At 37.4% G+C, this 27,394-nt stretch overlaps 1 protein-coding gene across 6 annotated transcripts in view; it reads right to left on the bottom strand.

The window, feature by feature from the left end:
* Positions 1-1,106: 1,106 nt before the first annotated feature.
* The window catches only part of tasora (transcription activation suppressor a), a 57,457-nt gene continuing 31,169 nt past the window's right edge, over positions 1,107-27,394 (bottom strand). The window contains exons 8-23 of one of the 6 annotated variants that reach the window (XM_041191153.1): positions 25,296-25,315; positions 23,093-23,195; positions 19,194-19,297; positions 18,648-18,751; positions 18,208-18,277; positions 18,021-18,089; positions 16,677-17,417; positions 15,310-15,836; positions 12,671-12,815; positions 10,948-11,984; positions 7,419-7,544; positions 6,588-6,747; positions 5,942-6,050; positions 4,241-4,419; positions 3,991-4,149; positions 1,107-2,842 (exon numbers count right to left, since the gene is read on the bottom strand). In XM_041191153.1, the coding sequence (XP_041047087.1) occupies positions 2,196-2,842; positions 3,991-4,149; positions 4,241-4,419; positions 5,942-6,050; positions 6,588-6,747; positions 7,419-7,544; positions 10,948-11,984; positions 12,671-12,815; positions 15,310-15,836; positions 16,677-17,417; positions 18,021-18,089; positions 18,208-18,277; positions 18,648-18,751; positions 19,194-19,297; positions 23,093-23,195; positions 25,296-25,315 (4,300 nt within the window). In that variant the 3' untranslated portion in view covers positions 1,107-2,195. Of the gene's footprint in view, positions 2,860-3,979; positions 4,150-4,240; positions 4,420-5,941; positions 6,051-6,587; positions 6,748-7,418; positions 7,545-10,947; positions 11,985-12,670; positions 12,816-15,309; positions 15,852-16,676; positions 17,418-18,020; positions 18,090-18,207; positions 18,278-18,647; positions 18,752-19,193; positions 19,298-23,092; positions 23,196-25,295; positions 25,316-27,394 lie in introns of all 6 variants that reach the window. The other 5 variants (XM_041191152.1, XM_041191154.1, XM_041191150.1 and 2 more) reach the window with 5 other exon arrangements.

A 27,394-nucleotide genomic window follows, 5' to 3' on the forward strand; every position in this document is an offset into this window, starting at 1 on the left:
GTAACTTTTCAGAGTCAAGGAAAGTGAGAAATGATAATAGGTTGAAAAATGAGGGGGGGTGTGTGGTGGCGTTGGGGAGTTTGGAAACAACTAAAGGGAAAGCTCAATTTTAAGAGTGGGGGCAGAACAGATTTAAAGACAAATGATTTCATGGCTCAGAGCCATGGGATAAGAAACAAAATGTGTTTAGACGATGGATGACTAGACATTTTTTTTTTTCATTCATAGGATGTGCTGTCGCTGGCTGGGCAAGCATTTATTGCCCATCCCTAATTGCCCTTGAGTAGCTGAGCTGCCTTCTTGAACCACTGCAGTCTGTGGTGTAGATACGGTCCCAGTGCCATTTGGGAGGGAGTTCCAGGGCCCATGAAGTTACCCACTGCAACACATTTTCTTTGGAAGAATAGAGCAGATTTGAAGCTTTTCAATATGAGAACAAGTTCAGACAGAGGGTGGGTGGTGGTAGTAGATCGGCCTCTGCTCAAGGAAGGTGAGAGCTCTCAAGACTCTCCTGGTGGGGCTTGGGTGTTCATAGTAAAAAGGAGACCAAAATCCATGAGTCGCAAGAGAAAAACGGTGCAAATGAAGATGATTATGATCATCAGAGGCCAATTCCAGGACCTGAGAAGAACCACCTCCTTAGGGCATATCCTCAGCCCAGACAACTTCAACTGCTGCATCATCATCATCTTCTGTCAGTCAAACAGAATGGTACTGTTTGCTAATGTTCATCTAACCAATTGTGGTAACTTGTAAAACAGGACTGAGTCGAACACACATTTTAAAAATTGAAAATAAAGTGAATGGTGATATAATTCACAGGATCAAAATAGCACTACTGCTGAATTGCTTCAGAATCTGAATTCTGAATCATTCTGGACTTGGCACACACACTGAATTCTCCAAAACATTTTGATCTTAAAAATGCCCTGATCATTCAGTGGTAAATTAACAGTCTTTTAGCACTTGGGGCCAAAATGCTATTTTTGCAAATTCAAGGCTATTGCACAGTACTGTAGAGAATAATTTATATTTCACTTGTGGTTCTCATGTCTTTGAGATTAGTGACATTTCTAAGAGTTTGAAAAAACACCGATGAGACTAGCTTGATAGGTCTAAATTTTTAATATACAACAGTGTAAGAAAAACAGTTTTAATCTCTCTCTATATATATATATATTTACACACATACACAAATATCCTGAAGTAATTTGTATGCAAGTGTTTTATTTAATGCTCAATTGAACAAGTGGCAAAATAGGCTCTACACTTGAAAATGAGGTATATGAATATGTTTAGTTAACAAGCAGTTCAGTGTACTGCTGTAAGGCCATTAAATAAAACACTATTACCAGACAGCAACCACACAACTTGAATAAAAAAAAGCAATGGTTCATGAAACATTTGTACAAAATAAATTAAATCTATCAAAAGATTAACTGCAAGTCAGGAGTATTTTTGTGGTATTTTTCTGAAAAATTAAAAATATCTTTTTAACCAAAAAGGTTAATTTAGATACATTTCAGATTTTTCTTAACATACATCAGGCTGCTAACATGAAATGGATCAAACAGCCAATAACCATTATACTTAAAGTTTACACACAGACTGATTGTATATCAGTGTAACATGCTTCAAAGAAGTGCTTACAGTACAGTTGTACTGAAGTTTACTCAGTTTCTCTTTAAAAAAAATTAAATGTATAATGGCCAACAGTTACAACACAGCAGCTGTAGCCAAGATTCAGATCTTTGCATAATTCTGACTGCTAGATCTGAATTTCTTACTTAAAGGAAGAATATGCAAGAAAATGATTTGACTTTTTTTTTAAAAAAAGCAGAAATGTGGTTCAGAAACAAAATAAACTTGCTTTTGAGCAAGTAAAAGCAATCGTAAAACAAATGTCTTAAATGATTTAAGGAGCAAACTGCAAGAAGAAACTGTAGTCATCATACCAGAAATGAAAAGGAACAAACTCCATCTGTTTCCATCTGAAACAACAGAAGTCAATATAACCAACATATACAGGGTATGCCACGTGTTAGCCAATGAAGAAGTCCTTTCAGCACCAAACAAAAGATGAGGAACAAATCCAGAAATACACTGGTGTCTGGAAACATGAACTAGGTACACTTCAATGTTAGCACCTTCATAAGTTTCCGAAGTTCTCCATGAAAGGTAGTACAAGTTGGAATTTAGTGATAGCGCTGCTGATGTTGTTTATGCTGCTGCTGCTGGTAAGACAGGCTTGATGCACTACCAGCATTCCAGGAATTTTTCCAGTTATTTTTATATGGTAAGTTTTGATTGTATCCAGTTGAAAAATAACTACTGGTGTCTTGACTATTCTGGCTCAGAGGAGGAATGTATGATTGCCCAATTCCACTTGTTAGGAAACTTTGATGAGTAATTACATTAAAGTTCCTATAGTCTGATTCTATTTGTGAATGAGAGTAGAACGGACTTCTGTTGTAAGTAAATCCTTCTACTCCTTCCGAATCTTTATCTCCTTTGACCAATTGCAAAGTGGAAGCAGGAACATTGTTTGAAGTCAGTTCAGAAGTAACATCCACTGAGGGGGTGATTTGAACATCACCTGATGCCTGCTGTAAGGACTCCTCTGAATGGCTCAGTGTTCCTTTTGCTCCCTGTACCTCAGTTTGAGAGTTATTAGCAATATTCAGATCTTCAGGTTTCTTACTACAGATTTCTATCTGTGGTGAATTATCTTCAGAGTCCAATGACATATCTTCCTCTTCATTGTTTCCTTCACTTCTTCCCAAGTTTTCTGCATCAACACTTTCCACTTCTGTCAATTCCAATGACTTAGAAGAAAATGTACCTAGCCAGTAGAAATTACTGATGAAAACATGTCAAATTATTTAGAACAAAATTTGAACAACTATATGGGGGTTAAATCAGTACCTCTTTAAAACAGAATTGCAACATTTACTGGGAAATTTCAATTTTAATAGGAAATGCCAATACCACTAGAACCTAACAAAGCCAGATATTAAAATTTCTTGTGTGTGCATCCTGCCGCTCTCTATGGGTATACTGCTTTCTGTATTAAAAGTCGAATGCAAGTAAACAGAACCAGTTCCACATTACAGAAATTGGCCTTACCTGAGATTACAGGGCTATTAATTATGGGAACATGAACCTGTTTACTCTATTGATTGTGATAGACACCGGAGGATACAAAACAGTCTCAGGACTGTTTCAGCAACCATGTTGGTTGCTTTAGCTCTGTTGCCTGTTGAGGCTCAGAACTCCAAGGCAATTGCCTCAATTAGGAAACAAATACCATTTAAACAGAAATAATTCCAAGGAAGTCTTCTCTGGTTTAGGGTTATGTTCTTAAACTAAAGGGGAAAAAAATTTCCAGACAGTTGTTAAGCTTCAGCAACTTCATTCTGCTGGGACCAAACTTTTGGTTTTGCAGATAAATGCTCTATTTTATAAATTGTATGATGTAATTTTTTGAGATTAACTGTATCCAGGATATTAAACTCATCTTTTCTAAACTTTCCTCATTTGTGCAGGATATGTCTTGCTTTTTCTCTATTCTAATTAAAGCACATGCTTTTGTGGCATGCTAATCAAAGCTGAACATACTAAGTGCTATAAGACTAATGAAATACTTTTTAGCTTTCAAAGTAATTTTCCACATAATTCATTGAGAACAATCTTCCCAGCATTCCCAGGTATTTTCCAATATAATTGATATAACTTGAATTTAATTTACTATTTACTACTAGTCACTTTTCACCCGAAAACGCACTACACAATTACTCAATTTCACAACCATTGTAAATCTTTGCCTTGCATCAAGTCTATGGCTTTCCTTATTTTTGTCTTCAGTAAACTCAAGCAATCTAAATTCAGGTCATTTATGCAGATTAGAATACAGGTTCGAGGATTAATCTTATGAAATTTCATTCAATTTCCTGTAGTATTAAAATAGATGTTCCAGTACATTTCACTTGCCTTGCAGGGCATCTTGAGATCCTAATCCTAACAGCTGTTTATCTTCCATGCTTGAACTATGGTAGCCAATAAGGTTTTTGAAGTTTTTCACAAGATCATCAATACTGGTCACGACCACTCCACACTCTGAGTAATTAGAAAGAGGCTCCATATTTTTCTCTGAAAAATACCAAATTATATTAATATACTATATTAGTAACACTCTATTTGTACAAAAGGTAAAAAATTATAGCTGGGGCTCAATGCTTACCAGTCAGGAACACAGCATGTCTGTGCTGTATTGTCTGAGCTTGAAGTTTGACTAAACAATCTAATTCAATAGTGTTCCGTGATCTGGAGTCACAGTCGTGGTAAGATAGAACTTCTACTAAATTACATTTCTGATACTTATTCACAAGTGATAGAATATTGAAGGCTGCTGTATTTGTTCTGTAATAATAAGTAAGCACAAATAGCTCCATTATTCACAATACCTAGTAAAAACACTACTAAGTATCACCATAGTTTGATCACACTGAATCAGTTCACACTAACAAGTAACCATGAAGGACATTATATTTATACTGACAGTAGACTCTTGTGACAGCACCTCCATGTGCACCATTGAAAATCTTCAGTTTCATTGTTGTGTTACATACATCCACAAGGGTGAAAACATTTATTTAAAAATCTCCAGTTCCATTTGGTGTTTGGTAATTTTTACTTTTATACCTATAATTCGGCACTATATCACAAGTTAAATAGTCTGACCTTAGAAGGAAAGATGCCGTGTCAATCACCTTTCCTGAACAGTAGCAATTACATGTTAATTGGGAAAGAAAGTTATTTATTTACGTAGCCAGTTTTGTATTCAAATTTGCTTGATTACATATAACAATTTTCTTCTACTTTATATCAAAGCATTTTACCACAATGGATCTCGCAACCATTGTGCAGAGATCCATTTGCTCTCGTACAAGTTCCTATTTTGAAGCTTCTTTATTTCCTCTACTGATTGTACATCTTACTTTGGTTATTTTAATACATTTAAAAAATATTTTCCTGTTTCATTGTGTCCTTTAGATTGGGAGGTAGTTGGTGATAGTGTGCAAGGCATGGTGTTTAAGACATCTGACTAGTGGTTGCAGGCCGGTAGGTTGTGTATGCCTCATAGGTTAGGAAGGGATCCAACCCAAGAACATAAGAACCCAAAGGCTGAATTTTATGACAGTGAACCAGGGGTAACAGTCAAAAATTAAAGTAGGTATGGTAGGGAGCAGGGAAAAGGCAAGAAGAGAAATACAGGCAGGGATGGGCAGGTGTTTAAGGTAAGAATAGGAGAAAATGAAGGAGAATGCAAATGTGGAGGTATTAGGAGGGAAAGCAAGAATATTAAATTATCTTGCAGTTGCAGATATAGGCAACAACTTTTTACTTAAGTTTCTGTTGTTTAAGTAACAAGGATTTCTACCACAGGAGAACAGCTTCCCTTTTATAATTCAGAAGTGGCTTCCAAGTCTTTACTGGAATCCGTAGGATTGCCTAACATGCTTCTCCGGAACATTCAGTAAAGCCCTATTAAAAAAGATTACCAGGGCTCTTTCTCCAATACCCTGGGAGAGCCCTGTCCACTTATTTTTCAAAAGTCAATTACTAGCAAAGGCCAAGAAATGGTGCTGTTCTGCTTATGATCCAAGAGAGGCCATGAAGGACTATCTGGCTTACGATAGAGGCAGGGCAACTTGTTCAAACTGGAAGTCAGGAGGAAGAGTTGGCCCAAACAGAGGCGTGGATGGGTCAGCCTGGGAACAGGAAAACTCCTACTGGAAACGTTTACCTAACAAATTTCAATGATGCACAGGGCCTGTGCAATAAAAGAGTCAAACTTAATCAATATTCAACTATGGTAATTGAAATGGAGTATAATCGATTTGTTATTGTTCAACTGTATGAACGAAGACACAACACTGACCTTGCCAGCTCCTTCAACTTTTTGTATATTTTGCAGTGAACTTTCCAGACCCACTTGCTTTCAGGAGTGCTCAAATCTTTAAGAAATTCTAGAAATACCTGAAGTTTTTCTGGAAAAAATGTTTTGTATTGTTAAACAAAGTATAATAATAATACTTCTGCAACTAAAACAAGGTATTTGGGATTGCCACAGAGAAACATGCTAAAATGTCAGCGCAGATCTTAGCACAGCAGAGTGAGAGGATTCAGGTTCTCAAGCCATGTCATCTAGGACTTTGAAAGCTGGGGATGCAGAGGGAAGGAGAGTGACACAGATAGGCAATGAACCACACCATTCATTTTCAAACTTTCCTTTGTCAATTTCATTATTTGCCCTGCAAGCTGAAGCCTTTAGAAGACAACATAATTCTTTACTATCTAATTTAAAACTATCACCTAACCTCTTATCAGGCAATACTATAGTGCAATAAAAACAAGAACATTGGAAAAGCTCAACAGGTCTGGCAGCATCTGTGGAGGGGAGAAACACAGTTAACATTTCAAGTCTATATGACTCTACTTCAGAGTCCTATATTACAATCCTGCTCATAATAAAATTCAGTGATTAAAATTGTCAGTAAACATTGAGCTGTAGCAGACCAACTTACCAACCGTAATACACTCTGGATTCAGGACGGTTTCATCTGACACCATAAATCCACCAGACACAAATAGCTCATTGTATGTGTGATTCTGTACATCATCCAAGCTATCCACTCCAGCAAAACTGACACGAGACAACTTCTTTAAAGATATCAAGGATGGGACCTGCAATTAAATTAAATGCGTTAAATAAAAAGTACCTCTCAGAAACAAGCATGAATACTTCCATATTAACACAAACCTGAAAGCAAATTTGAAATAACCTTAGTTATGTAAATGCAGCCTAAGTTTGGTATCAGGGACTGAACAGACACTGGGACAATATGAATGAGAGTTACTGCAAGCTGAGCATTATCTTTGAGTTAACACAATGCAAATATAGCACCTGTGTGAAACAGAAGCTTCTTTACATCAGTGCTAAACTCTATTACCTAAATAAAAAGTGTGCTCAAACAAACACACCTCCCTCAGACTACACATACTACAAGAGTTCTTTAGAAATGTATGCCAACAAAGCCAGTCTGTTCATTGAGTCCGGGAAGTTTTCTACTCATTTAAAGAAAGAGATGTTTCATTTTCATCAAAATGTACATCACAAGCATGGCATTTACATACATGACGAAGGAGACTTTCTGCAATAAATTCAATACCTCAGAACAGTACATTACTTATGTAGAAATATGAAAATATAAAACATGGAACATCTCAGTATTTCATTTTTGTGTAATGAAAACCTTCCTAGATAACTGATCACAATTTATATCTGGTTGCACTTCTTCAGTGGAGTAGAAAATACCATTGACTGCAAAAAGATTTTTGAAAAGGGATGCCTTCACCTTGTGAATGTGAGATGCAATGTCTTCATTTTGAATTATAATCAGTAATTTATCCATCGAACCATCTTTTTTTTTCAAAAACTCCTCTGGATGACACTCCTTATTACCCAATCCAGTCAAATATTCCTGCATGATTCAGAATTAAAGAGTTATTCACATTGTGTCACAATTCAGAAAACCTTAAAGCGAAATTCCAATACAAACAAATCCTGTGAGCATATTCTTCCACTTTCTCTATGCTCAAAGTGGTCTTTTACTAACACCAGGTGTTCTGTATTGTTCACATTGACTGCAGATACCATTGGCAAAGAGATGTGAGAAGTCCAATTTACTAATGTCAGCTAATTACAATAATAAGCACACTGACTTTAAAAAGTGAACATTTTGCAAACATTAGAATGTTATAATTTTCCTACTCCTATGTACATAAAAAAATCACAAAAAGCACCAACAGGTCTAATGATACGGTTATACAAACAGAACAAGAACATTCTCAATCAATAAATTCAAGATGGAGCATGCATGAGGCAACTTATTTCCCCTTTCATTTCATTTTGGTGACCAAAGTTCGTCAATTTTCTTCCAACTTCAACACTCATTCCCCAAATGAACACAAATAGGTGTTAGAGCTTGAGTTATTTACAGGCTCCCCATTGGTTCTCTCCAGGAAAGACTTTGTATGTCCCAGCATTGCCCAGAGAGCTTGGAGAAGACCAGAAGTTTGAGGGGAAGGATATAATTTCCACTAGTTAACAGTACAGGAAGTCAGTGCATCACAATATCACATCAGCAGATTGAGATAGTTTGCAGAAACATCACTTGTAGTTGCAGGAATGTTATGTTTCAGTGCAACTAACCTATTTGCTAAACACAGAAATACAAGGTGATTTTAAACAAATTTTTAAAGAATATTGTGTATTTCAAGAGGTATTATTATGTTATGAGAACAGCTAGTAACTTGAATTAAATAAAGTAAACTAGAATAACCAGCCTAGGGGAGGAAGGTCAGCTGCTTCCCACTAACGTTTTTGGCAGATGCAAGTTGCAGGACTGCCTATCTTGTGAATCTGCCAATCAACGAACCTCAATTCTAAGTTTCAATGGATATAGTTAGCCCATTACATGGAGCAGCAATGTGAAACAATGGTGCAAATTGCTTTTTTGCTCAGTGAGATAAGAGTTAGTGTTAACAGTAAGATTTCGGTGTATTTCCATACCATATCCATTTCAACTTTGATAAACCCAAAGTACAATTAGAATTGGTAGAACATTAGCCATGATCATACATAATGGTGGAACAGACCAAAGGGTCCATGCGGTCTACTCTGCTTATGTACAGTATTTGGAAATATGAACCTGTATTTATATAGACTTTTTATGCAGTAAATGCTTCCAATGAACATTTGTAGATCATTCAGCCCCTCTAGCCTATTCTGCCATTCAATTAGATCATGGCTATTTAGTTATCTTAACTCCACTTACCCATCTTGGTTCCATATCTCTTCATATCCGTACGACTAAAAATCCATCAATTTTAAATTTCCAACGACCCCGAATCCAGACTTTTCGGGGAGAGAACAGATTTCCATCATCCACTGCATGGGAAAAGTACTTCCCAATTTCACTCCTGAATGGCCGAGTTCTAATTTTAAGATAGTCTCCTTTCTTCCCGGAATCCAAAGAAAATAGTTTCTCCATATCCTATCAAATCCGTCCATGATTTTGACATGTTAATTAAACCACCCCTCAACTATCTAAACCAGTGGGTCCTTATTCCACAGCCCTCACCTTTCATTTAAAATCCTCATTCTCTACTACCCAAATACAATAAAATTTTTGAGATATCTTCATTGTTTTGTTCCTAGCCTCTGCACCGAACAACAACTTCATTTTCAGTGGTTTCAACCCCCATCTCAACTCATCATGCTTTCTCACCAGAATTCACTGCCCTCTTATCCTCCCTAAATCTCCATGTACACTCCCCAATCCACAGCCATTACTTAGCCTTGCCATCTCACGTGGTCTTGCTACTCCCATCACATCAAAGGTAAAGCCATTTTTGATCACTTCTTTGTATCATTCTACCCACATACCCATTGCATGCCCCAAATCTATCACCTTCTAGTTTATGTCCAATCCAGGGTGGGAAAAAAACTATCCCTCAAATCAGGTATAACTACACTTCCAAAATCCTAACTGTCTAGCTTTTGGCCCTCCATTCTACAACAGTTTTGCAACTACTGATTTGCAGAACCACACCCTCACCTCCACCTTTGATGCCAGAGTCCCCAATGAAAACTATTACCCCCACTCATCCTGGTTGTTCCCCATTATGGCCCTACTTTCCTCTTCCTCAAGTCCAAGTGATGGAAACTTGAATGGATATGGCAAACAACTGGTTTAGTCATTCACCACCAGATCTGGTTAGAGCACAAAGCACCACCAGGTCTTACTTCCATCTCCTAAAACTGGTCACTATTCCAGGATCATCTTGGAATGCAAAGATAACCCCCAGCTTCTTTTCTCTATTGTAAATTGTCATCTTAAACTCTTCTGTCCCCATCTCTTCCACTTTCACCTCTAAGGCCAAACAATCAACTGCCCCTTCTGCTGCCCTATCTTCCATGTCATCACCAGGTCAAACTTCCTCTAAAGCTCCCCCATACCCTAATCCTGAGCCCAACCTTTCTCTAGATTCCCCCAATTCCCAACCTTATCTCGTTACCTTCTGCTCCTTCAACCATATTCCAACTAAACTACTGACAATCCAAACTTCCCTTTTTGGACCCCATTTTGGCTGATATTGTTGAACAATTCACTCTTCAGTTACAGCCCCTCTATCCCTTAAACCTGCAATTATCACACCCTACTCAAAAAACCAAGCTTTGACCACAGGATGCAAAAGCAGAGGGAGTGTACATGGACGTCAAGTCATTGAAGGTGACATTGAAGGTTGAAAGAGCAGATAAAGCATAAAGCACCCTAGGCTTTTATTTTAACTACTCTGCCATGGTGGCTGTCTAAGCCCCAAGCTCAAAAATTCCCTCCATTAACCTTTCTGCTTCTCTCTTTCCTCCTTTAAGATGTTTCTTATAACTTCCTCTCTTTGGCCAACTTTTGGCCTCATTTAGCTCAGTGTCGAGTTTTATTTTATATTGCTTCTGCGAAGCACCCTGAAACACTTCATTACTTTAAAGGATCTCTATAAATACAACTTGCCATTGTATGGAGAAATAAATCAAATATGTGCAACCAGTCCTTATAACTTAACCCATTAACTGCTGGTATCATTTGAGTGATCATGCACAATACCCCCTTCTGAGATGTTGTGCCCAAAACTAACTGCAGTACTCCAGATGGGGTTAGGCCAAGGCTTTGTACAACTCTGTACACCCATGATAGAAATGGAGACAAATTCTTATTAAACATCTAAAATTCTTTTAAGATAGTCAACATTTGGTTAACCCATTTATTGAAAACATGAGAAAACCAATTTCAGTTTAATTTGACATAATGAGTGTCATTGTACCTTTATTTCTGCACAGACAGAAGTCTTCTCCACTTCATAAATGTAAAACTTCACCGTGTTCTTCTGAACATCCTTAATAATTTCAACTAAGCTGCAAAAAACTTCAGGATTTAACTGCTGAATTAAGTTGGTTAAACACGGCTGTGTTCCAGGAAGTCCGACAGTTCCAGTGGTTTCTTGCAATGGATGCATCATCTCCTGCTGGTTCCCAAAGCTTGGTATTTGCTCTGGTGATAAGCTTTTGTCCTCCCCTACTGCAGCTATGGAATCTGAATCATTGACTGAGCTCAAAATTTGTCCAGATGTTTCTGATTGCACTATACTCTCAGACAGGGAAGCACCAGTTTTTGAATCCTTTTCAGATCCCCGAGACTTTTCACAGGGAATCGGTTCTTCATACACAGAGTTGTCACAGTGGTTAGACTCTTCTGTTGTACACACTAATGTATTTAATTGAGAACCTGTGAATAGGAATGGCTCCTGTACGACTCTACTGCAGGTTACAATCTCTTCTTGTATCCTCTGAACTAGTAGCTCTGGAGGCGGTGATGGATAAAGATGCAAATTTGTATGAGACAGACCAGAACATGCATCAGCAATTACACAGTTCATCCTCTTGCGTAATTTATGGATATAACTTTGCACAGAGACTTGGTGTGACTGGGCATTTGAATACCTGGAAAGTGCCAGAATCTTTCGTGGAGCATAAAATATTGGCCGTTTGTTGTCAGGACCATATCGGACCTTTTCCTTCTTAAGCAATTGCTTCATTTTGTCTGAGAATTTGCTGTACTCCAACAGAACAGTATTTTCAATTGCTGAAGCTGAATCACCTTTCAAATCAAACAGATGGCCATTGGTCTCATAAGGTGCAAAATACTGTTGGAAATCCTTAAAAATGTTGCCTAGTCCAGTGCCAGAGTCTGAAGGCGACTGATAATGATTAATGTTCGACTGTCGATTTATGACCCGTGGATCATCAGGACATGAATCCTCTGGTGGTAAATAGAACAGTTGTTCAATCCGTGATTTCATATCTACAAACGAAGACAACTATTATCGCACATTCTATAAACTAGACACACCAGGTGTCTTAAGATTTGATGTTAATCACTGTTATTCAATCAGAACACCAATAGCACAGACTATAATTTTAAAATCAACATCCCAATGAATATAAGCTGGAATAAGAGACAGCATCTGTGCTTTGAACGGGTGTCAATGTTTCATTAGGAGTTCTAAATTAATTCCTTCAGGATCCAAGAACCTTCTCATTTGCTCAAAACCTTTGCGGTAGTACAACTCCAGTAAATTTTAAAGAAAGCCGTAATGGCAAGCAACATGGCAGTGTGTAATTATTGATAATCCAGTTACAGTCAAAGGAGTACATTATCTTCATCTCAACTCCTTTAAACAACTCAAAACAATGAGTTCCATCATATGATGCTGGAACATTATTTTTTAATCACCAGAAAGATTATATTAATTCTTCCAATCTCGTCAGTCTCAAGGAGTTAACTATCATGAAGAGAGATGAGAAAAATTGTTATTAAGTAAGAAGGTTCACAGGATAATCAAGAAGTGTGGAAACTTGGGAGGAAAGAGAATTCTTGAAAAATCTAATTCCCCTCCCTGACATTAAGCATTTAATACATTGAAGTAAGACACCACAAACACAATGACCATACAGTGTTTCTCAAATATCAATTAGACAATGTCTTACCAGTTATGGGAATAAGTTTCCAGTTAATTTCACTATCACTTGGACAATCGGAAGTGGTCATCTTCTTGCTGTACAGCTGTTCAAGGGAGGCATTTGTACATGGACTACAACTTTCAGCACTGCCTACACTTCCCAAACTCTGCTCCTTAGCAAGAGACGATGAGCGTTAGAACAAATTCACTAATCTGGATTAAAGTTGACATTACATTAATACATTTTTACTGTTCTTGGGAGAGTTTATTCTTTTCTAGATGAGTTGAAGATTCCACTCCGCAATTTAGCAGCTCAACTTTCTGCAGAAGGTTTGAAGTAGTAATCCAGAATAAGACCATAAATAATTGCGGGCATGAAAAGATCCCATCATTTACTCTCAATTTATTACATGCCAGATTAATTATCCAACACTAATCATATACAGTAATTTCTACTAATGCGTGCATTAGTTGCAAAGGCACATGTAAAGATAAAGCCAAGGTGCCTGACTGGTAAATTAGACATTAAAAAGCATTTTCGTAGATTAAAATATGTAGTTCTCAGGAATATACACATTGCGCACCACTGAAAGAAAACAAAACTGCGATTGGACCAACTAAGTCACTGAAGAAGAGGATAGTAGACAGCAAAAGCATGGGTAAAAAGCTTTTTTAGCTACATTAACAGACTTATGTTTTGTAAAGACTGTACAGGGCTACTGAACGTACCCAGATACAGGACGGAATGAATTCCCAGGAAATGATAAGAAATGTTAAATAACTATTTTGCATTAGCCATTTGTATTGAAGACAACACTCACCTATCACACAGTTGTGCTGTTTACAATCATGGATTTATCATGGGTGAGGATACCATCTTAAACTTTCAAACAAATCAAACTGCTAGTCAAAAGGACATCCACCCAAGCGAGACAAGGCATTAGTCCTGGGGCGCTATTGTTTTGCCCTCAAGAATGATTCCTGAAGGGATCATGAAATTCTCTGTATGATCACCCTGACAGTGCAGTCATCACTTAGGGCACCCAACACTGCTTACGGAAAATACAGTCCTACTGTACCAACTCGAGTGAATGTTTTGAATTCATCACTAGGTAGATGCATCAGGGTAGCTACATTATCTAACTGAATTTTCATAAAACATTTTATAAAAAAGGTACCTTGGAATAGGTTACTCCACAAGATAGAATCATAAGAATCATTACAACAGAGGAGGCCATTCACCCGAGTCCATGCTGCATCTGTGTACAGTATTTCAATATGCCCTATTACCCCCTCTAACCTCTTGGTCATGTAAGTTTATTTCACTCAAGTGCCCATCCACTTTCCTTATGAAATCATTCATCATCTCCACTCTCATAGGCAGCAAATCCCAAGGCATTATCAATCTTGTAGACTAATTCAAAAGCTGATAGAATGGATTAATTGGCTGCATTCTATGGGCAGAAAGTTGGAACTGCTCGGAAATCAGTTTGCAATGTTAAAGCCTTTGCTGTTTACCATCTATTATTAATGACACAGATGATATTGGGGAATGATTTGCAAGTTTGTACAAATGTTAGGACTGTGGAGAACATGTAACCCAGTATCAAGTCTGGCTCACATGTACAATGACTCTGAAAGTTGGCATCTAGTGTGTCTGGAAGATGATGATTGTTGATCTGTATGATGTTAGGGACCATGTACACGTTGGTTACTGGTCTGTCAGTGGTGGCAGTGATTTGAAGCACTAAAATCAAACAAATAGAATGAGATACAACTGCAATTGCTCCTTTTCTCACCGCACACTGTTTCAAATTAGCACCAATTTATAAATTACAACCCTACCATTCTGAAAATCCCATTATAAATTAGATCTTCCTTTCATATAGAATGACATGGATTTTGGCAAAACTGACAGCATTCATAATCATTATTCCACTAAAACTGACAGCAACTTCAGGAGTTTGCACATGCGCAGTTGAAGGAAGAAACCCAGAAGTTACTATCAGTGAGTCTATGCTTCTCCAAGGATGCACTGTCAAGGTTCCCACAAACTACAATCATCATTGTAATCATGAAAATGTCCACCTCTTATACACTGTCAATCTTGCAGGAAAAACCCTTGAAAAAGTTACACTTTGCTGAATGAGTTGTAATTGTGCTTTTAACTTCACAATTACTGCTAAACACACTAATAGGCTGAGAAAACCTATTTATTTCTGGAACATCAAATTTTTCAACCATAAAAAATTCAATTTAAAAATATTAAACATTTTCTCCGTTTTAGCTTCCATCTTAATCCAATCATTGCCACTTATTTCACAATCTAAAGATTTAAATTAAAAGTAAAGGGATTCAATGGTTTTAACTTGCTAGATTCCTGTGTGAATATGTCATTGTGATTGCCCTCTATCTGCTTGCTGACATCACTGTTTCTCCACACCAAAAAATCCCCTTGACTTTGCACCAGATTTTATCTGCTGTCAATAAAGCAGAAAACCCTAGCACAGAGATTGCTAGATCTCTGTCGGCAGCCTCCTTGGAGGTTAGCAATGAACACCCTTGCTTTGCAGTTGACTGCAAAATCCAGATCATTGAACTCTTTCCTTACTTCATAAATTTCCTAGCAGTAGGCAGCTACTGAAACATGGAATAGGCAGTCCTTACCTCTGGGTATTCTTCCCTCAAATTGTACTGTAATGCATGTTCTCCAGAAGGCTGGTCAATTGTTTTTATTCTGAAATGAATGTCATCAACATATGCTAAACCAGAACTACTTCCACATAAACTTGGACTTTCTTGCTCGAGGCCAGGTACAAAGCTTTCCTGGGAGTGCTCTTGTTTTGTTGGTTCATTGTGTGGGGTGTGGTCATCAATGCTTTTCTGATTCAGTTGTGATTTCTCATTAATCAAAGCATTACTTTGGTCCCAGCAAAAACCCATATTGTTGCTTTGTAGATTATCACCACTGGAGCAAACCGGCATCCTTATTTCCTGGTTTAATGAAACTGAGTTAGAGCTCTGACAAGTGGAAGATTTAAATACTTCAAGCAACAAGCCAACCAGTTTGTCAGTATCTGGAGCCAACGTCGTGGCAGGCTCACGTTGCCTTATGTCGGTTTCATTGAAGCCGAGCCCATTTATTACTTGAGGAGCTGGATCAGGTAACCTTGATTCATCCACTGCCACTGACCCTGCAAAGAGATTACCTTTTTTAAAAAAAAGAGCCTTGCATTAATTGCATATTCATTAATTATATGTCAATAGTGGGCATTAACTGGAAATTCATTTATGTCTGCTCCTATAGGAGTAGACAAACTGTTGGGTTTGGAGGTGCATGTTTGCAATTTTCATCTCTGTAAATAAAAGTTTACGAAGTGTGTCAAGATAAGGGTCCAGTTTTATCCTTCACCATTGGCTCTCTTGAATAAAACACCAAGTAAATCTTAAGATTGTTCCACTTCACTCAATCCATTAGCTCCATCACACTTGGTGAATGAATACTATATGAATAATCATGTCTATGCAATAAGGTGAAGAGAAAAGCCAAGAGTCCTACTGGAGAAAAACAAAATCTGTCCCAATTTCCAACAAAAATGCTGGCACTGCAGTAGTAAGTTTTCCCATGTAGGACAATGTACTCTACATTTAAGGAGCTCAGGTTAGTGAACCTTCAATCAATGCTAGTTCAGTTCACTTAAACTGGCAGTTTGGTAGAAATCTGAAGTATAAACAGTATTTTTTTTTTGCATGTACATGGTCCTTATGCATCACAAAACCAATCACAGCTAACTCATGTCAAGTGGGTGCTTTTTGTCCTCACATATCTTAAGTAACTGGCTTTGAAAGTAGCCAAACTCATTTCAAACAGAATCCTTCATCAGGGAAGCGAATTTTCATCTCACTGGTTCGGGTTACATTCAAGTTAACTCTCTGCCCAAAAGTGAAAAGTCATTTAACCCACCATATTACCCATACAACTGTATGAAGTTTAATATTAAATACTATTTAAATTAAATACTGTGGTCTATTACCTTGAGTTGTCTTCATATGCTTGTGGCTCCTCTCAGAAACAGATTCTAACTTCCTCTTCAATCCAAGGTTATTTTTGTCAGATATACAATGTGCAAGTCCTTCAATATTCATTACACTAGCTTCCCCTGGGCCATGCCTTTTCCTGCTGTATATCAAGTCAATGAGCTCTTGGATTTTATCAGGATCATAATCAGCCATATTATCAGAAGGCATCACAAAGTTACCATCAGCTATGATGCTACTCGTTTGAGGATCCACTGGTTCCTGAGCAGCGATCTCTGGCATTGGATTCTCAAATTTCTGTTCCTCTGCAGCACATGTGGCAGGGGAGCTGAGCAACTCGGTATCAGAAATTGGATATTGGTCTAACACTTCTCTAGCTTTGGAAACTTCAAACTGATACCGAAGAGGGTGAAAAAAGTAAGAGCGCAAAATTCTTGATAAATTTGATCTCTTTTGCCTGGCTGAAGAGAACCTTTTCTCCTCGTAAGTGGGAATGATAAATTGACTAGGCTTTCCATTTTCAGCACAAGACTCTTTTCCTTGGGAATTCTTCAGGTAACCAATTACATTATTTTCAAATGCAGCATCCATGGTTGAATTCTTTAAACTACCAGGCAGCTCTTTTCGAATTTTATCCAGAGCAAAGTACAGTGCAGGTATAAACTTGGATAACTGCGGCATAACCTCTGGATCACTGTATACAGTTGACACAGATTCAGCATTTCTCTTAATCTCATCTACAAAAGGAACACAAACAGCCACCAACTTATTAGGCACATTTACATAACAGGCTAACAGGTTAAAAATGCAGGACTGAAGAAAGGAAAAGAAAATTTGAGGACAATTTCTCCAAATTTATAATGCTTTTGAAACAATTTTCACAAGGTGTCAAATTTTATTATGCTTTTTTTAAAATTGCACTTTACACTGCCTGCTTAAAAACTTAAGTGAAGCAATATTTACATTGAAAAGATAGTTTTAAGATGCATGTCAATTTACAGTGCAACATGGAAATTGTCCTCATTTGATTAATTGCATAAAGGTGATCTAAAATCTAATTAAAGGGAAGTATTTTCACCTATTAATTCCCAAGACAGGCCAAGCAATTACTGCTGTTGCATTCAGCCCATCTACACGCTACCACAGAACTTCTACTTTCATTGACATGGTGATAACAGAGTAAAATGCAAAGATAACTAAAATAAGTACGGAGTATGATAACACTCAAATAACAATTTATTATAACCAGCATGCATACTTAAGAGGACTTAACTTATTATATTCATAGTATAAATTGCTTCTGGACTTATTTGCCACTACTCCATACTGAATTAACTTACCACCAATCAGTCTAGACTCTGGAAACAAAAATAATGCTTGAAGAAACTTGGGCTTTGAGCTTGGAGAACCTGATTTAAAAAAAATACATTCATAAATGAGAATTATGAAACACTGTAGCTGTACTAAAGTTTAAAAAATTCAAATTCAGTTAAAATATTTAATAGAAATCTGAGCAATCACACTTACTGTTATCGACCATCTCTAATGGAGAAAATAAAAGCAGAAATCCTCGATCACCCAACGGTTTGATGAGAACCTATGCATAAAGATATTAAATCTTTAAAGTGCTACAAATATGAACAAAAGGGGATTGGCCCAAGGGAAATGGAACTGGGGCTGGCAGGTGTGAGGAAGTGTTAATGCCAGGGTGCTGGGCACGCAAGTACATGAGCAGGAACGACAGCAAACATGCATAACACTTTTAAGCATTAATCTTCAGTTTGTAACTGAAGAGCAGTGATGCTTGAGCTGAAAGAACTAACCAAAATGAGCTGAGCTTCAATCATTATGGTCACTTTGTAGGCAAGATGCAAACATTTACAAATGATGGTTGCATTTTATTCAATGGAATTACTGAAAAGAATTCCGCACTTGAGGTTTGGTGAATGATTTAATTTGTAACTCACTAGTTTTTCCTCTTCCAGTTTATGAAGCAGAGACTCCAAATTGCTTCCTGTTTTTCCTTGTTCCACAAACTCATACAAGCTATAATACAATCCATTCTTCAGTGCTGGAGAAAACAAATAAACTGACTCTAAACATCATTTAGCAGAACTTATTAGCCTGACATTTTAATAAATGAGACACATTTACAAGGGAATTCACTTCAAGGAGAGCAGGCAATTTGAAGTGCCTGTATTGTGGGTTGCTTTGAGTGGGGAAAGAGGGGAGAGGGAGAGGGAAAAAGCAAACATGTAAGTTTTCACTCCGGCAGCGTTTGAACGGGAAAAGCAAGAAATAGACATTGGTTAACTATCCTCTCCCTCTCCACATCCAATTACACAGCAACAGACAGCACACTGAGGAGCTGGCGACTGTCTAGAAATACAGCTGAGTTGCCACATCAGCTCAAATTATTTACTTAAATGATTTGCAATCCACAAAAGACAGGAGAGTAAATTCTAACAATATAAAAGGTCAATAAAATGTTTAATCACAGGCTAAGCTCTCACCTTCTCTTGTCCCTGCGAAAGTTGCTTTCCGGAACACTGTCATTGGTACCTTGTTTTTTAAGCTATCAACACTCATAACAGTTGCAATGTCAAGTTTTTCAGGCCTTAAAAAAGAAAGAGGATCTACTTGGTAAAAAGCACAACCTACAAATTCAACTAGTGATATCTGCATAAATATCAGTTGCCCCATTTAATTAAATTAATCAGCACAAAACATTTAACCATTTGGTTCTACATTAATGGAAATTATCCCAGTTTAACAGTTAGATACTATGTTCTGACAAGTTCTTCATTATAAACACAGACCACAACAAGCATAAAAGGATAATCACTTTAAATTTGGTTGTATATGGTGTCAACATTCAAGGCTGTGAAAAGTGATTAAGATCCAACATTGTCAGTTCCAAGATAACATTTGGCATTTATCATAGCTTGTCCTGTCTGGGAATGAAAGGTAGTAATGGTAAGCAAGGATGGTGAGCTGCAGGCACAATTCGCCATGTGGGAATATGAAACATTAGCAACAGCAGACTTGGCTCAAAGGACAGAAAATTAGCAACTTAATATTCCTGGTTACAAGATATTCAGGAAGGAAAGAGGAGAAGGACAGTATTGATTTAAAAGACAATTGTAGTGCTGGAGGGAAATAATATAGTTGAGCGGTCAAAAACAAAGTCTACTGGGTTAGAACTAAGAGGAGCTACTGCACAACTACATATTATACAGGCCACAATACAGTGGGAAGGAGATAAAAGAGCAAATTTGTAGGAAAATTGCAGAAAGATGCAAATATTAAGAGTCGTGATAAAGAGAACATTAATTATCTTAATATAGTTATAGTAAGTAACAGTGTAAAGGGCAAAGAGGAGGAGGAATTCCTGAAATGGGTACAAGTGAACTTTCTCAATCTGTGTATTTCCAGCCCAATGGGGAAGTACTGCCAGATCCAATCCTGGGAAATGAAGTGGGACATGTTTCAATGAGAACATTAAGAGAATAATCATTATACCGGGTTAAGATAGCAATGGAAAAGGATGAGATACAATCAAGTACAACAGTAATTGAACATGCTATGAAGTCTATGCCCACATTGAAGTAAGGCCTTCAAAAGGTGGTTTGAGTAAGGGATAGATACATTCCCATGAGGGGTGGGGTATCCAAAACTAGAGACCCTTGGATGACTAAATAGAAAAGGTTAAGAGTGTGACTGAAACGGAGGTGTATGACAATTGTATGGTTCATTATACAGCAGAGAACCAAGCTGAATACAGAAAGTACAGAGAAGATCTAAACAGATGGAATAGGATGAAAAAGAGGACAAAATAGATCAGCAACTATCATAAAAAGGAACAAAAATCTTTTATAAACACAAAGAGTAAAAAGATAAATCAGAGATGGTGGACTTGATTAGGAGCCAAAAAGTAGGTGTTCTCAAGGAGGCAGTGGGCATGGTTACGGTATGGAAGGAATACATTATATCCATCTTCATTAACAAAGTGAGTGTTGCCCATGTAGCAGCAAAAGGAGGAGGCATCACAGATATTAGATAGGATACAAACAGATAGAGGAAGAACTTAAAAGGTTGGCAGCCCTCGAATTAAAAACGTCACCCATTGCAGAAGGGATGCATCCTATACATTAGAGAATATCAAGGGTGAAAACTGCTGAGACTGGCCACAATTTTCCTTGGATAGGAGTGCAGTGCCAGAGTATTGGGGAACAGCAAATGTTAAAACCGCCGCTTATAAAAGGGGAGGGGATAAACCTGGCAACTACAGACTGGTCAATTTAAAATATTTCCCACTGTTGACATCAGAGGCAATAACCTGGGCCAAATTTTACTGGCACTTAAAAAAAAGTATGGACTAACAAATGAAAGTCAGCAAAGGTTTGTTAATCTAAATGGTACTTGATTAACAATAGAGTTCTTTGATGATGTAAAAGGGAAGTCTGATGAGCGTGGCGCAGTTGATGCTGTGTATATGGACTTATAAAAGGCTTTCGACAGAAGTACCACATAATAGGCTTGCTAGTAAAATTGAAGCACTGGATACAAAATTGGTTAGGAAACAGAAAGCAGAGAGTAGTGGTGAACAGTTTTTCAGACCGGAGGAAGGTGTTCCCTAGGATTGATACTATTCTTTTTGACATTTATTAATGTCCTAGACCTGGTTTACAGGGAATAATTTCAGATGATATAAAGCTTAAATGCAGTAAACAATGAGGAGGATTGTAACAGACTTCAAGGAGACAGACCCACGACAGACAGGGGTGCAGTGGTAATGTCTTTGGACTAGTGATTCTGAGGCCCAGGCTTATGGCCTGGGGTCATGGGTTCAAATCTCACCGTGCCAGCTGGTGGAATTTAAATTCAATTAATTAAAAAATCTGGAATTGAAAAATGGTCTCACTAATGGGACTATGAAACTAACCACTGATTGTTGTAAAAATCCATCTGGTTCACTATGACGTTTGGGAAAGGAAACCTGCCATCCTTACCTGGTCTGGTCTACATGTGACTAGACCCACAGCAAACGTAGTTGACTCTCAAATGCTCTCAAGGGCAATTAGGGATGGGCAAAAACTACTGGCCTTTCCAGCAATGCCCACATCCCATGAACAAATTTTAAAAAAAGAAATTTAACACAAGTGTGAAGCAGTGCATTTTGAATGAAGAATGAGATGCAATCAAAACTAAACTGTATAATATTAAACAAGATGCAGGGACAGAGAACTGAGGTTACATGTACACAAATCCTTGAAGGTGGCAGGGCAAGTTGAAAAGAGTGTTAAGACATTGGGATCCTTCGCTTTACTACTGGAAGACAAAATGCTAGCAAGTTATGCCAAACCCTCAAACTGGTTAGGCCCCAACTAGAGTTCAAATCTGGACACTTTAGGAATGGTGTCAAGACTTCGAAAAGGATGCAGAAGAGATTTGCTGGAATGGTACCAGGGATGAGAGACTTCAGTTAGATAAAGATACTGGAGAAGCTGGGTTTGGTCTCCTTAAAAAGAGAAGATTAATAGGAAATTTGATAGAGGTATTCAGAATCACGTATGGTTCTGATAGAGTACCAGTAAATGAAAAGAAACCATTTCCAGAGGCAGAAAAGTGGTAACCAGAGGTCACATTTTTATGGCAATTGGCAAAAGAACCAGAGGCAACATAAGGAAACATTTTCTTTACAGAGTGAGTTGTGATCTAAAATGTACTGCTTTAAGTGGCAGTGGAACAAGATCAATAGTTAACATTCAAAAGATAATTAACCAGCCTCCATCTGTGCTGCATCGTTGTGACTCATTACAGAAGCAATCCATTATTAAGCACTCACCATTTTGCTTCATTTAACCATTACTGCAATTTCCTGCATGGTATGCTCTATGTCGAAGTACTTAGGACTTTTTCTACTTAAATTATCCCACCTTTGTGCACCCACATTGTACAATGGCAGTTATAGTAAAAGTCTTCAAATTGCCTAAAGGATTTAGTGACACATTTTGAACTGACTTAATAAATTATTGCAGAACCGTATAATTTTGATTTTTCACCATGACTACAATGTGCACATTATAGGGTGCCCTCAAAACACCATTCTTGACAGGTTTTAAACTTTTTTAAAAATTAACATTTCAGAGCTACAAATTACTTAACATACCAGAATTAGGATATTAGCAAGTTCTTCTGCCCTTACCCATTACAAAATCTTTGCACTTCACTGCTTTGTAGTTTCTCTTTCCAGGGAACCCTTTCAAAAACAGTGCAGCTTAGGAAATTGAAATACTACTCTATTTTTGACCAGAATTAGGCTTCATCATTCTATATGGTCATTCTCAGTTAATTCATAAACTTCTCCATTGAAAAAAAAACTAAAATGCATAAAAGCATTGCTACTTACAGTTTGAATGGCATAAATGGCTGGGTAGCTGATCGTAACAAGCCAAAGCACAGAAACCTCCCCTTGTTCATTAGTTGTCCTTTCCAGATGGTGTAAGACTTTCCTAAACAGACAAAAACCTTTAACTCTCAAAAGTTCTGTTAAAAAATAAAGTTAAGCATTTGATGAGCAATTAGTTAATGCTAACCATGGAGAAAAAGCAAATTTCAGAAAAATATAGAGATATAAACCCAAGTGAGATGATGAGGAGTTTAAGTGATCAAGGTTCAAGAACGAAGGGTTGTGTCTGAAATGCGATAACTGTAATGGCCAGGAAAACTTTCATAAAACCAAAAGGAGGAATGATAATTTCAGAAAGCTGGGTCAAGGGTGGACATGAGAAAAACACAGGATCAACAAAACTAGTAAATAAAAGAATAGATTTGCTTTAGGTAGTGGAGGGGCCAATAACTAAAAGTTACTTTCAAACATTGCTCATCTCCCAGGAGATGAGCAGTCTTAAATGCTTAGCTGGTTAGGTACATTAGAAGCAAAAACAAAGTGCTGGAAATACTTAACAAGTCATGCAGCATCTGTTGTCAGAGTTGACATTTTTGAGACAAATATGATTTCTTCAGAATTGACCAGTTAATGTTAACTGTTCCTCTCTCCACAGATGCTGCCAGAACTGCTATTTCCAGCACAGATTTTCTTTCAGATTTCCAGCATGCACAGCATTTTGTTTTTATATTAGGTGCTATGGAAATGCTGACTAAACCCAAATTCAAATACATATCAATCATAGCATGAAAATTGGGTACAGAAGTATATGGGTGATCAAATATTAGATGCAAGTTATTTTATCTTTGTTACAAACATCTGTGATAATTACACACTCAAAGTAAATAAAAATTTAGAGCATCGAGTAGAATGTGACCGATCCTGTAAACAACGGACAAGGTGATCTTGCTGCAAAAAGTGATGAAGTTAACATAATATAGCTGTGCAGTGCTAAATGTTATTAATTTGACTATAACCAAAGAGTGGTCTCAAGTTTCGTGTGTGAAATCCTTTGTACCAACTAAATTAAACTATTTCAAGAGTCTCACAATAAAAAGGTGCATGTGTACCATGTATACCACTTTTCAGAACCATGCTGCAAGAAACCAAAGTCTGCAGCCAAACATGTCAAATTAACTCTGAAAAAGATGAAAAAGCTGCATATAGGATGGCGACTTTAAAGATGCCAAGAGATCTTGCAATCTTCCTTTCTGAAATGTGGAATCCTAACAAGTGCAACCAAGAACCCATAATAGCCTTTGAAAGAGAGAAAAGACAAAGAATGGCTTGATTTGCCACTACTGTAATTACAAAAGCACAGAAAGAATGCTTACTACTAATAATAAAAGGAATAGATTAGATATCCTAAGAAAATGACTGCAAACTTTAAAGACTGCATATATGTATGTCCCAAATTTAACGCCTGAAAAACAAATGTAATGAAAACAACACAGAGAAAAGAAATTCTCCACCAAACACCAGAGATCTTGCGCGCAATGCTCATTACAAGACTGTATTTACAAATGAGCTCACAGTCAGCATGCTCTTCACAGAACCTAACCCACTGCATGGAATACTCAAAGCAGCCCTGCTGAGATTCAACCAGAAAGATCAGACAGGGAAACACAAGTCGGATGTTTGAGTTGGAAATTTTAAGCATAGGCCTTACAAGATAAGGAACTAAATAATTGATAATTAGGCTGCCAATGTGGACGTAATTTTCAAATGGTAATGAAGCTCACTGAACCATTCTACAGTTGCATTTATGTTGTACTTCACCTCAGTAGCTCAATACATGGCCCTTGCAGTCAGTAGCAACAAAGTAAATGAATTGAGTTCATTTCACTGATAAGATCCATTGTTTTAAAAATGTCTTCCTGGCCTTAGCAAACCAGAAATGTTCTTTTGGTGCCACTGCCAGCTGCTAAAGACTCATGTCAAGCTCGGTGTGACTAGAACAGCACTAAATGCAACACAACAAATCTGGTTACCACTGAAGACAAAGCTACGAGTTGTGAAAATTTATTAGATTTATGTGGTCATGGCTGCCCTCAAGTTAAAAATCTGATTCTACTTTGGTTCTAGCCAAATTAAGGAAACCCACCAAGTACATATTGCTATATGATATTTTCCATTCCAAACATACAAATGAGAATGAACATACCTGATTGGGTGCCGTCAATGCTGCAAGAGCAAGAAAAGCATATTACTATACATAACTAGCAATCCCACCTCACAAATAGCCTGAATTGGAAGAGAAATGCAGCCTGTCTTATGAACTTTACAGGTCATACTGATGTTTGAAGAAACCAGAGCAGTTGCTGACATTTCTGTCATAAGTAATGGCCACTTGGGTGAGCTATAGTATGGGAGTATGAGGGGAGATATTGATATTTTATGAAAGAATGACTACAGAAAACAGTTAATGTTGTACAAAACAACTCAAAAATGATAGAAAATGGGATAGGAGGAGGGATAAGACCATGAATAAAAATAAGTGGATAAAAAAGGATAAAAAATAAAAATGAATGTAGAAAGGAGGACTCAAAAAAGGGGTGAGGATAGAGTTCATTGTCTGAAGTTGTTGAATTTTTGTCAATCTCTCCTCTGTCCCCACCTATCGCTGGCCTATCTATCTCTGCTCCACCCCCCTCAAACTGTATAAATTTCATCACATTTCCACTTCTCTTCAGCACTGAAGTCGTCATAGGGACTTGAAAAGCTAACTGTCTTTCCCTCTACAGGGGCTGCCAGAACTGAGTTTTTCCATCATTTTCTGTTTTTGTTTCAGATTTCCAGCATCCGCAGTATTTTGCTTTTATCCTCGTTTAGACTATGCTCATTAACAATTCTTCAATCTGACTGGTTAAGGAGATACATAGTTGCTTGCCTTGTTCACACAAATCCCAGATCACCTGTAGGGGGCTGTACCATTTTGGTTCTTTAATTTACAGCAAGTTACAATGCAAAACTCCATAAAAATCAGTGAGTAAGTGAAAGTGGAATGAATGGCTAACATTGTTCATTCACCACAGCACAAAATCTGTCCCACAGTTAACTGCATTCTCCATTATTTTGTCGGAACACAGAGGAGGTTTCAGAAACATGAGAAATGTTCCACTTTTTAAAAAAATTTTTTTTTTTAAAATTCATTCACAGGATGTGGGTTTCACTAGCTGAGAAACAGAACCATAAGGAAACAGAACCATGAGAGAGGATCGGCTTTCTGTATCTACTTTACCAAAACCGGTACCAGATGTACATATAGTTGTTGATACTGTGCAGTGTAGCCTGTTACCTGAAGGGTTACCTTTGTCCTGGCCATTTTGTGACTTACAAGTGCCTTCTGGACCTATTACCTCCAATGGCAGTGGGGGCTACTTTAATCTTACTCCAACATTGAAAACAACTAAAGCTTCTTATAAAAGGAATATCAGATACCCTGCAAGAGTTTTTTTAAAAAGAAAATTCATCAAAACTAGGAACATTTCTGCACTTGATTCTCTTTTTCCCTCCCTTCTAAAGGCAGCACCGTCACTGTCACTAAACCCAACTATTCAGCATCTTCAACTTTCCACCCAGTTCTGTCTCATTTATACTTATGGTTTTAATATTAAAAATTAATACTCACGACAGTCCAAGAATGTAAAGTGGGTCTGATTAGCATATGAAAATATTTACAGACTTAAATACATTTCACACTTAAGTTACTTGGTTGGTGCGCACACTATTCATTTTTAACAAGTGCTTCAATTTCCGTGTAAATCTAAAAGAATTTTGTATGCGAATTTGCTAAACTGCTTGAAATTTCTCACTAGTTTTGAAATTAGGCTAATAAAATATTTCAAATCAATAACCTTGATACTTAAACAAAAACAAACCTGAGCACTAACGTCTTAGTCCACCATTTCTGTAAAATTGTTGCAAGGCTGATCACTTGCCAGTTAGTAGTTAGTAAGAATCTTTAAGTAAAGACTGGTGAACCAGAAATGGTGTTTGTTGTTTAAATTACGAACTAATTGGTGTTTTTGGAAGATTAAATTCTATGACCCAGAGAATTCTGCACTCCAAAATATCATTCATTTCACAGCAATGCTAGTTTTAGACTAAGGAGGCTAACTGGCAATAGAAGCTATGCAAGATAAAAGGAAGTATAATTTGGAGATCCATAAACCTATCCTAATGTGTTAATTCACCAGTCTATGAGATATTGAGCCACAAGGAAATCTAAGATTCAATCTCACATCTGTGCTCACTCAGTTG

Source organism: Carcharodon carcharias, chromosome 7 (genome assembly GCF_017639515.1).
Source record: "Carcharodon carcharias isolate sCarCar2 chromosome 7, sCarCar2.pri, whole genome shotgun sequence".
Classification (NCBI taxonomy): domain Eukaryota; kingdom Metazoa; phylum Chordata; class Chondrichthyes; order Lamniformes; family Lamnidae; genus Carcharodon; species Carcharodon carcharias.